Source organism: Esox lucius, chromosome 11 (assembly GCF_011004845.1).
Source record: "Esox lucius isolate fEsoLuc1 chromosome 11, fEsoLuc1.pri, whole genome shotgun sequence".
In the NCBI taxonomy this organism is placed as follows: Eukaryota; Metazoa; Chordata; class Actinopteri; order Esociformes; family Esocidae; genus Esox; species Esox lucius.
The window spans coordinates 29,537,186-29,552,252 of NC_047579.1; the positions used below are offsets into that span (position 1 = coordinate 29,537,186).

At 38.1% G+C, this 15,067-nt stretch overlaps 1 protein-coding gene across 1 annotated transcript; it reads right to left on the reverse strand.

The window, feature by feature from the left end:
• Positions 1 to 3,283: 3,283 nt before the first annotated feature.
• tnfsf18 (TNF superfamily member 18) lies at positions 3,284 to 6,884 on the reverse strand. The gene is made up of 3 exons (XM_034295433.1): positions 6,370 to 6,884; positions 4,223 to 4,268; positions 3,284 to 4,114 (listed from the first exon to the last, which is right to left on the reverse strand). The coding sequence occupies exons 1-3, from the start codon at positions 6,523 to 6,525 to the stop codon at positions 3,744 to 3,746; spliced, it is 573 nt and encodes a 190-aa protein (XP_034151324.1). The 5' UTR covers positions 6,526 to 6,884; the 3' UTR covers positions 3,284 to 3,743.
• Between the last annotated feature and the right edge of the window lie 8,183 nt (positions 6,885 to 15,067).

Below are 15,067 nucleotides of genomic sequence, written 5' to 3' on the forward strand. Positions count from 1 at the left end.
AGCTTGTTGTAAAACAAATGTAAGGAAGCAATGACATTTCTGTCCCAATTTAAGCTAAATACTGCCCCCCGGTGTCTCCTAATAAAACAGCATTTCATGGAACAAAACAGAGCACACGTCATTGTATCCTATTTCTTGTCTGTACATATTCCATTTGAGCTACTGTTTACAGTAAAACAGAACATTTTTTAGAATGTGAAAAAGGTGTATGCTCTGTGACTATGAAAATGTGACTTAAAAGGACATGCTGTTATGAATGTGTTCCGCAATGTGAGATGTCTTGTGTAACATTCAGTATGTTGGTTATATGATTTTATATGCTCTCTCCATAAACATTGTCATGGCAAACATTGTCCTGAAATCAGGTTGATCTCATTTGTGTGTTTCAATGTAATTTGTCTTTGAGTGGGAGACGGAGTTATTGCGTTATTGAAAAATCGAGAGATGGAAATAAAGAGAAAGAGACTGCAAATTAATGACGATAGTTATATATTTATGTAGATATACAGATATATATATAGATATACACTACCGTTAAAAACACTTATATATGTCCTTGTTTTAAGAAAAGCTAATTTTTTGTGCATTAAAATAACATATATTGATCAGAAATAATTTGGGTTACACTTTCTTTTGAGAGTCCCAAATTCCATCTGTAGTTGTTCTATAGGTAATAATATTATCAAAAAACATTCGACAAACTATCAGTTGATAAACAACTGCTTCCTAAAGTTAAGGTTAGGTTTAGGTTTAGAATAGGATTTAAGGTGTGTTAAGGTTAGAATTAGGTTATAGATAGATGTTAGGGTTAATAGATAGTTAACATTTTACAGATTGTGTGTAGACAATCAGTAGAGTCTCTAAAGGCAAATTTTTGGAACTTTCAAAATAAAGTGTAACCATATTTTGTAAATGACTATTTTTTATATAATTTTTATATACATTTGAGTATCTGGAGAATCAACAACTATGGGTTCGAATACAGGCTCAAAATGACCAGAAATAAAGAACCTTATTCTGAAACTCTGTAGTCTATTCTGAGAAATGAAGGCTATTCCAAATGTGAAATTGTCAAGAAACTGAAGATCTCGTACAACACTATGTTCTACTCCCTACAATGAACAGCGCAACCTGTCCCTAACTAGAATAGAAAGAGGATAAATACATTAGTGTCTAGTTTGAGACACAGACGCATCACAGTTCTTCAACTGGCAGCTTCATTAAACAGTACCTGAAAAACACTACTATCAGCATCAACAGTGAAGAGGTGACGCCAGGATGCTGATCTTCTAGGCAGAGTTGCAAAAAAAAGGAATCTCTGGCAGGCCATTAAAATGTCAGATTAAGATGGATAAAAGGACAAAGACACTGGACAGAGAAAGATCGGAAAAAAAGTGATATGGACAGACAAACCTAAGTTTGAATTGTTCGGATCACAAAGAAGATGCAGACCAAATGAAAAGATACCACAGGAGTGCATAACGCCATGTGTCAAGCATGGTGGAGGCAATCTGATGTTCTGGGGATGTTTTGGTGCTGGTAAAGTGGGAGATTTGTACAGGATACATTAAAAGGGATCTTGAACAAGGGAGGCTATCATTCCCTGTGGATGGCGTTTGATTGGAGCCAATATCCTCCTACAACAGGACAATGACTCAAAGCACAGCTCCAAAATATGCAAGAACTATGATGAAAAGCAAGGAATGAAAGCAAGGAATGAAGGTCACAATTTAAATGATTTAAATATCATTATTTTCTAACCTTGTCAGTTACTATTTTTCCTATACATTTTGTGAGATTTCCAATTCTAAATAATTTCATCTATATTTTCATGGAAAACAAGATATGTCTACAGTAAGTGACCCCTAACTTTTCAACAGTAGTGTATATTTTTATGTATATATATATATATATATATATATATATATATATATATATATATATATATATATATATATAGAGAGAGAGAGAGAGAGAGAGAGAGAGAGAGAGAGAGAGAGAGAGAGAGAGAGAGAAAAGGAGAATAAAGGGAAAAAGAAACAGAGATAAACCGAAAGAGAGAAAAGTGAGGGAGATACAGAAAAAGAGAAAGATAGATGAGTAAAAAAAGGAAGAGAGAGTCAGAGTTTATTGGGTCAGAGACCTCCCCATCACAGTAAACACCTACGCAAACCAAAATACGATTAAACGTGATTTAAAAGAGAGAAACAGAGAGTGAGAGAGAGAGTGAAAGAGAGAGAAATAATCAGATGAAACTGTCAGGATGACGTCTCAGTGCAGGGAAATTAGAGATGAAGCGGACAGCGTCCGTGCAGAAACACAGACATTTCCCTGATCGCTGTGTACGTGGGACAGCATCCGGGACAAAACTCATCAGCAAAATCGGAACCTGTGGTTGTAACAGCTAATGCAGAACGGTTGGAAAGATGTCAATTTATCACTGTAGTGGGGAAAAGTGAATGATCTGACGACTGGAAACTGTGTTGTGGCTGGCTTATGATGATGACTGATGCAGTGCTCCCACATATCTCACACATAGACATGACAAACAATATCACCGATATGATAGGCTGTTTTATAACGGTTTGACAGTCTCCACCATCAGGGGTGGTGTTGCGTTCTCTCATATTCTGGAGGGTCTGTTCCTCGACAGTATAGTTAAGGTGGGGGGTGGGGGGGGTTAGGGGCTGCGGTGTATTTTTCAACCAAGAAGCACAGTGGGACATTTGTCATGACAGCTCACTTTCGCTAACTCTCTGGGGTCTCATGGTTCAGTGAGTCACAGCTTTTCATTACACCTTGTCACAAGCCTTATTTCACTTTGCTTGGTAATGATTTAAACTGGTGGTTTGTCTCGCCCCCCACAGCTTTGGATGACAACGTTATATTTCTTGATGTGGTTTAGTTTCACAACATGAATTAGTCCTCTGTAATTAGGTTGCTAAACATCTAATTTGGAGATTAAGTAAATGCCAAACAAGGAAATCAGATATGGTACTTCATTTATTAATAAAAAAAAAAAGAATAAGTTCCAGTGTTTTCTTAACAGAAGAACATTCGGTTGTCGTATTCCTAAAAGAACGTTGATTTCTTCCTAATTTATTGGCACTATAAAGTCAGTCACACATTGGCATAATGTACATTCATTGGTTATATACATACTCAAAATGTCCTTCAGTATAGATATACAAAATAAATAACATAATAATAATATTATATTATAAAAGGCATAAATAAGTTGAAATATATAACATAAAGCAATACAGTATAGAGAAAATCCAACACAAATATGTTAAGTCAGTGCATTTGCTTTTCAAACCTGTGTACATGAATACATGCAAGTATCTTCTGTCACTTGTAGGATTTTTGTTCACTGTAAATAATAAAACCCTATCAGCTACAAGCCAGACAAGACGATAAAGTAACACTGTAGCCCAGGACTCATATGAACGACTACTTTAAACACATTCATTCATTCTCTGACAGAAAATGGAAACAATCCAAAGTCACCAAACACATTAGTAGAATTATGAATTAATTGTCATAGTTTAAAACTGTTTGGGCTTAACGAATGACCTGGATAATCTGGAGAATGGAATTTATCTGTATCTTGCAATTGTGTCTTTCACCATTAAAGCATTTTCTTGTGGTGGGATGATCCATTGACTCCCAATTGACCTCTGAATCCCAGGGGAGGGTTAGAGGGATGCATTTAATCATCACCAAGAAAAGTACTCCTAGATCTAGCCTTCATTGTCTGTATCGTTTTTTAGCATGAGAACGCCCAGGTATGTGGCAGTGTTTCCTGTGTTGATTTTGGAAACAGGGGAGATGGTGACTTCCAGTATGTCTGGCGTTGTTAGCTTCACAGCCCTGCCCAGGAATCCTGTGCTGAGGGAGGTGTTTGTCATCCTTCCCTCCAGCAGGACTCCCTTATTAGTCGTTTTCAATTTGACATCACATGATGAAAACAGTGCACTGGTTTGAGTCACCTGGAGGTACAAAAAGTAAGTACCATCATATAGTATAGTTAGACTTCCGTTATTGTTCAGATCGAGGAGTGGGATCTTGATGGGCTGTGTCTTCCAGTGGATTACCCCGGACTCATTCACCTCTGCGGATGATAGGTCGAAAACTGGCATTAGCAATGTGGATTGGATATGAACATGAATCAATTGAGACCACGCAGAAAAACTCAGTGGGGCCATTCTTCCAGACATACCTTTGGGTTCAAATGTGACTATTGGACCGACGGTTGGGCTTGCTCTCTGTGAAGAGGGACAACATTACTTATTAGTCACAGGGTCTGTCTGTGTCAGGTTATGGTTCAATACACACCAGTACTGACAGAACGGCTAGAAATAGTTCAACAGTTTCAACATTTTGTGAAGCTTGCCAAAAATTCCCTCTATCACAAGGATGTATGGCTCAGGATGAAATTGTCAGCCTCAACCTTAAGTGCTTACATTAGATTCACCTCTTTCGGTAAGGAAACTTTTTTTTTTCTTTGTTAGTTAGTAATACTTCCCGAAAGGCAGTCATTTGTTGGAATGTCCAAATGATCTTCAATCTTACCTGTTTTACATTGGTACATTTGGGAATAAATATTAACTTGCTGCACATATCAATAGGTCTCTTGAGCAGGCCCACAGCAGACAAAAAATCTGTTGTGAGGCTTTTTGGCTGTTCAACATGCCTGCCATCATGGTCTAGGTCTCCAGCATTGTTTCAGGCAAATCTAACTGTTACTGAGTTGTTAAGAAAATGTTTCAACAACCTGTGTTAAAATTTTTCTCATGTGTACCTGATCTGGTCACCTGCATATACAGTAGCTTTGATTGTCATCTACCTACAATGTTCTTTGTTGGTATTGTATTTGTGTTTATTTTTTTTACTATTTTATTTTGGAATGTCAGTGCCTTGAGTGTTAGAAAATGCTTTACAAATTAAATGTTTTATTATTATTTATTAGTATCATCTATTGCTGTTGGAATATACCATGACTTTAAGTAAGAAAATCTGAGATTAAAATCTTTGTTTCTGAGAAAGAATATAATGAAAAGGAGAAAGACGAGAGTTACAAAAGGCACAATGGCATTTCCCTACATCTGGGTATGATGTCATAGCATGTCACTTTTCCCTGTGATGAGGTTAGGTTGGTGGTTGGGTCCTCTACTGCCTGAAAGCTGGGGGGTTGATGAGTCAGATAGAGAGGAAGTGGGACTGATGACAGAGTTGCAAGGGACTGGTCCCTACTGAGCTGCATTCAAATGTCTGGATTCTACTTAAAATAATCTATGTATCTGCTATTATTATTGTGAAGTACTGAATCAAAACGGCAACATGAAAACACTACTGGTATCTGAAATTGAAGGAGGAAAAAATGTACTAAACATTTGTGTAGGACTTGTTTCAATCTATTTTACTATCATCCCCAAATAACTTTTTTCAAAACCACCCCACCTCAAGCTTGTAAACAAGTTTGCTCTTTCCAAGGTGTGCCCTGACAGTTCTTAAGATGATTCTTTTCTCACTCCTAATTTAATTATTTATGAGTAATATTATATTGAAATCAGGAAACTTTGTACAGTTCCTTTAAAACTTGTTTTGAGATCAAAATATCTTGTGGTTATCTTATCAGGGAAAGGTCCAATTTTGGAGCTCTTAGATTTTCCTGGTAGCGGGAGGGAGAAACATCATGTTGATATTTTACATTGATATTTCCAGTCAGTAACTATTCTGTAAGTAGCAACAGATTACACCTCAGCGGTGAATTAATATTTAGCTCTAATGTAAGCTATTTCAAACAGTATGAATATGGATTGTTACACTGGCAGCCCACATTTCTTCACTAATATTGACCAATCAGCCCAGGAGTGAAAACAATCTAATGTCAAAACAATTAATTTGGTTTGTAAAAATGGATGAAGACAAAAATCTCAATCTGAGTAAACTCTGCCTGTGACACACACAATATAATTCAGCATTTTATGTTGAAGAACGGAGGAGCTCAGAGGTCTCTGATGCTACTGAAACCACTAAGATCGTTCTCATGACAGCTGCGACAGGCAGATGTTACCGCAACTACAGTACACAGCTGTACAAATATTGACGCAACAGCCAGATCACATCCAAAGCTTAGATTTTCCAGAGACTCACAATACATTTCAGAGACAGAATTTATTCCACTAATGCCCCACAATATTCCAGGACTCTCTTTCAATCAAAACGGGGTATAGAAAATCTTCAACTAACTTCCCATGACAAACGTCTCTCATCCTACGCTCAGGTAATTAACGACTTTCAACAAAGGCGCAGGTGAATACTTCACCAGAGCATTCACTAGTCCATGCAAGTGAACAGTCTTACCAGTTTGTCTGATTTACCGATGAAGAGGAGGGTGATGGACATCACTTGACTGACGGTGAGGAGACAGACCCAGAACAGAAGTCCACAGACCAGCTTCGTCTGATTCCTCTGAGGCCTAGTGCCGTGACAGCTGTCCGAAACCTCACACTGCTTCATCCTCAGTCTGGGACGCCTGTCCACGGAGATGAGCTATACACCCAGGACAGAGCAGGTTCAGCACCCCCTGAGATGCAGTAGAGGGCGTACAGGAAGAGTGACAGGTGATAGCTTGAGCTAATGTGTTGGTTTGTCCTCCTGACGTCCTCTGTTTCTCTTCTGTGAAACCTCAGAACACTGCGGTGTGTATGTTTACTCGAGAAGTCAGTGAGACTTGTTTGTCTGTACTCTGCTCTAAGTTCCTGTGCAGATGTCCAGGACAGGTCGGCTGGTACTTCCCCTGAGAGACTGGAGGAAAATACTTAGACTTGATAAGACACTCTTCGTGAAGGGGAACGATCCTCCTACTGTTGTCACTGCTCTCATGAACAAATACGAATCCTGCTCCAGGGACAAAGGGAGGTGGTGATAAATGTTCTCAAACGATATCAAATGCGTGAAAAATGAGTCATTCACATACTTTCCCTGCACGGATTTTACAATGTCAATGTTTGCCACCTACCGCTATAAGTCAAACCAGCTTCTTGATGTTGAACGGTTCGGTAAACAAGTGTTCTGTCCATTCACTCTTCTGATTGTGTCAGTATGCGTTTCCTTTTTTCCTTTTTATGTTCTCTTCCTGTTTGTCTTTCTTATTGTAAAACGTTACAGGTTGAGTAAAGATATTTTATAGACATCTCCACACACTCCAGTGTGTCATATGGTGTTATGTAAGCCCATTTTTATTATTATCTCTGAAATCTCCCCGCCAGGCCTTGCTGCTCATCTTTTATGGTTTATCTATGGTTATTTGTGGTCGAAGTCGGGGGGAACTTTCCAAACAAAAACAAATGTTTAAGGTTCCATTCTTGGTCTTTGATGGACTGAAAGGCCAAATATAGATTGAAAGGCCAAAGCAACACCTACATAGATAAATAATAGAAGATGATTAGGGAACAAGTACATTAAGTGGGAGTAGGACACTGTTACCAGTTTCTAAAACCCCTGTTTCATTTGTAATGGAAATAACTGACCTTTGTTTAGACATCAAATAGGAGAGGTAGTATGTTAGGTTGGCCAGCAGTCCAGCAGCTGCCTCCCACACACATATACAGTATACACTGCAGTTTAGGTTTGAGTCTCCCCTCTGACTTTCAACTCTTTCTGTTCAAAAAGTGTTAAGAAATCATAAGCCCCTTGTTTTAGGCTTATAAGTATATAAATATTAGAAAATGTTTAACACAATAATATTAACAGTGCATACTGTACATCTATCTTTTCTTAAATCTATTTATATTTACTGCCACCACCAACTACTGGCCTGGGGTCCTGGGTCAAAATAGACCTAGTAAGCAGAGATATGTGTGTATTTATTTTTATTGTAAATTAAATTATTTAATTAAATTAAACATTTTATATATATTTATTATATATTTTTTTATTGCCATAAAGACACTTGCCTGGAATGGCTTGGGTGGTGCAAGGCTTCAGCTGAGAGAGTTTTTATGTTCCCTTATCTCTAAGTGTCAGGAACATAGACCCCATGAACCTGAGAGAACAATGGGGCCCAGGGAATTGAGTGCACATTGGCCCCAGGAACTTGAGAGAACACGAGGGTCCCGCAACATGAGGGGAACTCAGGGATGCATGCTTAGACCCTTCTGTACCGCAACACCATAATTAAGTTTTAGACGACACTACAATAATAACATGACACTGCCTATAAAAGGTCAGAGACCTACAGTGGATGGGTGATGACAAAAAAAAAATACATATCTTTCCTGAATGGCCTAACCTTGTCAAACTATACATATTTCCCCTTAGTGGCCTAACCTAGTCCAAAATATACATATTTCCCCTTACTGGCTTAACCTAGTCCAAAATATACATATTTCCCCTTACTGGCTTAACCTAGTCCAAAATATACATATTTCCCCTTACTGGCTTAACCTAGTCCAAAATATACATATTTCCCCTTACTGGCTTAACCTAGTCCAAATCATATATCTTTCCCCTTAAGGCTTAACCTAGTCAGAAACATACATATTTCCCGATAATGGCTTAACCTAGTCCAAAACACACACTGAATTCTCAGTCAACTTCAATCTGTAAACACAGTCATATGAATAGAGGAATGCGTTGTTGGCCCTCAGATATTGTAAAGGTTGACAGCTATGCCACTGAGAACGCCCTGCAATCAATTGCCTTCAGAGGGTGGTGGGAATGACCAAATTCATCACAGAGGACTCCTTGTCATCCAAGACCTAAGAAGGCCCTGAACATATTCAAAAACCCTAGATCCCCAATCCACAGATAATTCTTTATACTACCACATTCAAGGCATGGACTTCAAGTCTTTACTGAGTGTACCCTGCACAGCTTCTACCACCAAGTTATCTGCTAAACAAGTCTGTTAAACAAGACTAGCTGATTATTTGCATTTTTTCCCATCTTCGAACTATCCCTTTAATATTGAATGTAAAGTGGCTCTCAATGGTATTTCCCCCCATAGGACTTTTCCACATTTTATTGTGTTACAACATTAACTTACTGAAATACATTTCATTTGTTTTGCCACTGATCAACACAAATAACTCTAAGAGAACAATCAGTGGAATGTGGAAAATAAAATCTTTAAATTGTTCTAGATTAACTACAATTGTAAGATACAAAATAAATAACTGCTTAAGTATCCACCCCTTTGCCATGACACACCTGAATGACTTTGTGGTTCAACCAAATGTCTTGTAGAAGTCAGGTAGGTAGTTGAATTGATTTTACTTGTGGAATTAAGGTGTTTTTACATGATTTCAGGTCAAATACACTTGTTTCTGGAAGGTAATACAGACGGTTAGTACAATTCCACAAAAAAAACTATATCTTAAAGGAACATACAAATTCAATTCCGGAATAAGTTCCTTCAAAAGCACAAATCAGGGGTAGGATTCTAGATGATTTCCTAGGCAATGAATATCCAAATATCCAAATGGTTCAACTGTAATTGAAAAGAGAATATTAAGAATATGAGCCAGCATTTTTCGTGTTCAAGCTAAGTGTTATGTTTGCCACAAGCCTAACACTGCACATCATCCTGAGAACGCCATCCCTACTGTGAAGCATGGTGGTGGCAGCATCATGTTATGGGGATGTTTCTCTGCGTCAGGGCCTGAAAAGCTTATGAAGATTTGATGGAGTGGCTAAAAACCAAAAATGTCCTGTTATGGCCCAGTCAAACCCTGGAACTAACTCCAATTGAGAATATATAGAAAGAGTTGAAAATGGCTGTTCACCAAAGGTCCCCATCCAACTTGATGGAGCTTGAGCAATTTTTCAAAGAAGAATGTGCAAAAAGTGCTGTGTCCAAAAGTGCAATGCTGTGAGTGCCTCTACCAAATATTTACTAAATGGGGGAATACCTTTGCAATCTATAATTTTTTAGAACAATTTTAGATCTTACATTTCACTTTACTATATTATTCACCTTTTTTTGTGTTGATGAGTGGCAAAAACACCCTAATTAAATCAAATTTGAGTTTAATAAAATAAATAATGAAATGTGAAAAAGTCTAAGTAGGGTCAATACTTTTGAGAGTCATAATATATAGTATATGGATCTATCTAAATGTAGGGATAGGCTTAAGAGCAGTTTCACTGATTAATCATACTAAAGTTCTGTAATTATTGTCGATATGCAACGCAAAGACATTTGCTCATGTTGTAACCTAAAAAAATAAAAGCTATTCTGGAGTCAGTTGATGACTGTAAATTCTCGTTATCTCCCCTCAATATATGAAAAATAAATGACTTTAGGACTCGGAACATAATATAATCTAATCAGCTTTCAAAGTTCCTAAGCTGAATGCACATTAATGTTACAATATGGCCGTTTTTTTTTCCATTTCCTGATACGCATCTTATAAGAGGTTTTTATCTGACATTCACACTATGCTTTGTGGTATTAATTTTGCATCCTTGTCTCTTATTAGTAATCCACTGAATGAGCTTCAGGAACATGGTGAGCAGATTCAAGGAAAGGTAATTTTTTTTTTATTGATCTTGAGATCAAACGTGACCTTTGGTAGGCGTAGGAATATAGTGGTATTCATTATATGGGAGGGGCTGTGTCACTGGATGAAAACATGGCAAACTTTCGAGTTAGTTTAAACTTCAATGTTTAACTCTGTCTTCTGGTACGTCTATTATGCAATTAAGTAGTATCTGCTGCCATCTAGTGGCCATAAATATCAGCACTGTGAATTAACTAAGCAAAAATACTTTGTACTACTTTATTTCATTAGGTACATGTGCCACAAATGACATGACTTATGTTTTGCTCAAGCCCAACAAAGTATTTTATATTCTATGATCAGCATGTTTTAATATAATACAATTGCATTTTTTACATTTATTTTATATATGGTGTGCCTTTTAATTTTTTTTAAGTGATTTGTGATATAACCTGAAGTATGTTGTGGTGATTTTTTTTGCATGTGATGATGTAATCTATTAATTGGGATGGAATATGATGACAATTTCCATCCACCACCTGTACTCACACACCCCAAACAGTTGAAAACAGGAGGGAAGGAACACAAAGTGAGAGTTGCCAACTGAATATCAAGACACCAGACTGAACCAGGCATACAGGGAAATTCCCACCAGTTCCTGAAGGAAAATACCTTTTACAAGCCCTCAATACTTTCCTTGAAGTTGGTGGAACTACAATTGATTCTGATTCTGAAAAGAATCACGCTTATTTCCTGTATTTTATGATCATAGACAAAGGGGGACCAACGGATACCACCCTAGGCTCAGGTCATGGCATGCCTGACATGGAGTATATCAAAGAACAAGCCTCTGAAGGTCAACCCGTGGACCAGACAACCTTGCCAGGCACTTGTACCTGGCACCATAACACCTCAGGAGGGGACATTTTATTTCTCTGCCTCTTGAGTGAGTTTTGCCCTATTGTCATGACATATAGCCCTTTCTTTGTTTCCCTGCCAGCTGTTGCTGGAGCCACAAAAGACCTTGCTACAATTCTGCCTATGCTCATTAGACAGCAAAATCACATCCTGAACAAAGAAGGGCACGAGGGAACCAACTAAAGTAGACAGAAGAATGAGCGTATAAGGAATTGAATGAACTGCACTGACAGCTTTGGTGGCCATGAAAAAGTGGGAACTGGTGTAAAATATATGTTGCAACTTAATTACATTCTAGGACAAACTGATGTGTGTTAATGCTGTGCTACATAAAAAGTAGTTTGACTGTTGTAGTCTAGTTGTTTTAGGATACATTTTATTAGATTGATACCAACATTTCTGATGGGTTTGAAGAATATAAACCGAACAGGGCTCTTAGATCCATGAACACAGGTCAGGTAATACAGCCCAGATTCCAAACTAAACATGGTCAAACTGCATTTAGCAATTTTGCTGCACACAACTGGAATAAACTACCAGTTGTGTGCAAAGCAGCTTGGTGTGATCCTAGACAACAACATATTGCTCTCTACAAAAATTAGTGCAGAGTAACCAAAATGTTTTTTTTTAGATCAGTTTGTTAACAGTTTGATCATTGATGAATAATTGTGATATTTTGGTTGCTGTTTGAAAGCTTTACTATCATTAAATGCAGCATGAAATAAATAACTATTAATTTGGTGGGTTGTGGTCATAACTGAATTGTTTATCAACTACAGTTTTCTCCATCTATTTGCTTCCTGTTTATGGTGTGGCGTACGCTGCTGATCATTCAGGTAGTTGCGATGTGCTATCTGTTGTTAGCGAAATAATCTGTGTGTCATGGTGCGGTGAGCAGCAGCGCCACCGTGCCATATTTTCACAAGTTTCCATATTCTCACGAACACATCCCGGACTGTCACATGTTTTCAATCCTTCACACCAGGTCCCAATTTGAATCGTTTGTATGTGTATATATGTTTCCCCTCTGCTCCCCACATTGTGGCTCATTGTGCTTGTCATGTTTGGATGTTGTGTGTTGCCGTTTAGTGTAAGTACTTGTATCATTTCTTATAGTCGTTTTGCTGCTTTAGTCAGCCCTTTGCTTTTGTGTGTTTTGTGCTCGGTGTTTATTTCATATAAATTAAAGACTACACCGACTACACCTGCCTGCACCTGGTTCCTTGCTCTTGCAACACTGCACTACACCACCTGTTGTGACACTGTGTCAGGTCCTGACTATGGGCTGCTTCTTGACATCTCTGCACTTCCGTTTTGGTTGTCCCCAATTAGAGACAGCTGCCCCTAATTGGGGACAACCAAATTGTCCCAATAATTGATCACATACGATGTGATACATATTCAGTGCTATTCCAGTTTTTTTGGAAGCCTTAGCAATGGTGTGCAATAGATGCTATGAGAAAATTGCAAATGAGTTGTATAGTCAGATGAGACAAAGAATTTAGCTTGTTGGCTCATAAGTGAAGTCAGCGTGGTGAAGCGCAAAATGAATCAGCGTTGAGGGATGCATGTGTGGATGTTGGACATGTCATCTTGCAACTGAAAACTTTTGGTGTGGTCATCATTGTAAATGACAGTTGGTTCCTCACTGACTTACCTGTGTAAATAACTTAAATAAACAACAAAAAAATGGGAAACCCAAGACATTTGTTCCTGAGTCCTAACGGAAAACGGGTCAGAATATTATGGTGTTTTCACCAAGAGGGGGCACTGTCTCCCCTCTATTGTACCCACCATTCCACTATCCTATGTAAGGAAAAATCTGTCTATTCACTCTCTGATCAGCAAGTATTATAAGGAATGTTCATAATATAATTACCATATATACTGATTGGACACACTAACTCATTCAAACTTTTTTTATTTGGATTGTTTCACATTGTAGAATAATAGTGAAGACATCAAAACCATGAAATAACACGTGGAATTCTGTAATCAAAAAAGTGTTGAACAGATCCAAATAAATTGTCATATTGCATATTCTTCAAAGTTACAAACCCTTTGCTTTGAATACAGCTTTGCACACTTTGCATTCGCTCAACCAGCTTCATTTGGTAGTCACCTGTAATGCATTTCAATTAACAGGTGTGTTAAAAGTTAATTTTTGGAATTTCTTAATGCATTTGAGGCAATCAGTTGTGTTGTGACAAGGTCAGGTTGGCATACAGAAGATCATCGTTGTTTCTGTAACGTAGTAGTCCATATTATGTCAACAAGAGCTCAAATGTGCAAAGAAAAATGGAAGTCCCTCATTACTTAAAGACTTGAAAATTAGACCATATGGAACATTTGAGGAACTTTGAAAGTTTCTTCAAGTGCAGTCGCCCAAATCATCAAAGTTTATGATGAGACTGGATCTCACGAGGTCCGCCATAGAAATGGAGGACCCAGATTTACCTTTGCTGAAGAGGATAAGTTAAAGTTGCCAGCCTGAGAATTGGGCAACAAACTGCTCCTCAAATTGCCGCCCAAATACAGCTCTGGAAAAAATTAAGCGACCACTGCAACTTTTTCTTTCCAAAAAGGTCCAAAAGGGTGGTTTTGAGTGAGGGACAGAAGGGTTAAAATTAAGAGACCACTGCAAATTGAACGCTTCAGTTCCTTACTCAAAACTTTCCTTTTCAACTCCTTTTGGAAAGGAAAGAAAAAGGTGCAGTGGTCTCTTAATTTTTTCTGGAACTGTATGTGCTTCACAGTCAGTCAAGTAACACATCTTAACAACTGTTCACAGGAAGCTGCGTGAAGAAACCACTACTGAAAGACACCAATAATAAGAAGAGATTTGCTTGGGCCAAGACACAAGAGAAAAGGACCTGATCTCTGCATGTGTGGTTCCCACTGGGAAGCATGGAGGAGAAGGTGTGATGATGTTGGGCTCCTTTGCTGGAGACTCTGAGATTTAATTAGAATTCATGGCACACTGAATCAGCATGGCTACGTGCGCATTCTGCAGCATGTGGTTTACGCTTAGTGTAACTATCATATGTTTTTCAACGCGACAATGACCCAAAACACACTTCCAGTCTTTTTGACCAAGGAGAGTGTTGGTGCTGCATCAGATGACCCTGACCACAATCACCCAAACTCAACCTAGTTGAGATGATTTGGGAAGAGTGAAGGAAACAAGAGCTCAAAATGTGGGAACTCCTGTTGGAAAAGCATTCTAGGTGACCTCAATGAGCTTGCTGAGAGAATGCCAGGAGTGTGCAAAGCTGTCATCAAGGACTAAACAAGGGGTTACCGAGAACATAGAAACAGGAAAACTAGAACTACAACACACAGAACATAGAAATGGAATGACCGGCATGACACAGGCCGTCGCCGACTGTAACAATACTTTTTTGGTTACTACATGATTCCTTCTGTTATTTAATAATTTTGATGTTTGAAATATTACTTTACAATGTGGAAAATAGTAAGAATCAAGAAATACCCTGGAATGCATACGTGTGCTAAACCTGACTGGTACTGTATGCATAACACACACACACACACACACAGTAAATGTTGTTTACACTGGTTTCAAATTACTATATCTTTAAAATATAATTGCTATTATTGCCATGTTCATTTACATG

Bases quoted from the DNA above. Each gene is read 5' to 3' on its own strand.
- tnfsf18 (XM_034295433.1), bottom strand. From the start codon at position 6,525: ATGAAGCAGTGTGAGGTTTCGGACAGCTGTCACGGCACTAGGCCTCAG. The intron at 4,269-6,369 runs GTAAGACTGTTC...CCCTCTTCACAG, and splicing joins TCGGTAAATCAGACAAACTG to AGAGCAAGCCCAACCGTCGG. The intron at 4,115-4,222 runs GTATGTCTGGAA...TATCATCCGCAG, and splicing joins AGTCACATTTGAACCCAAAG to AGGTGAATGAGTCCGGGGTA.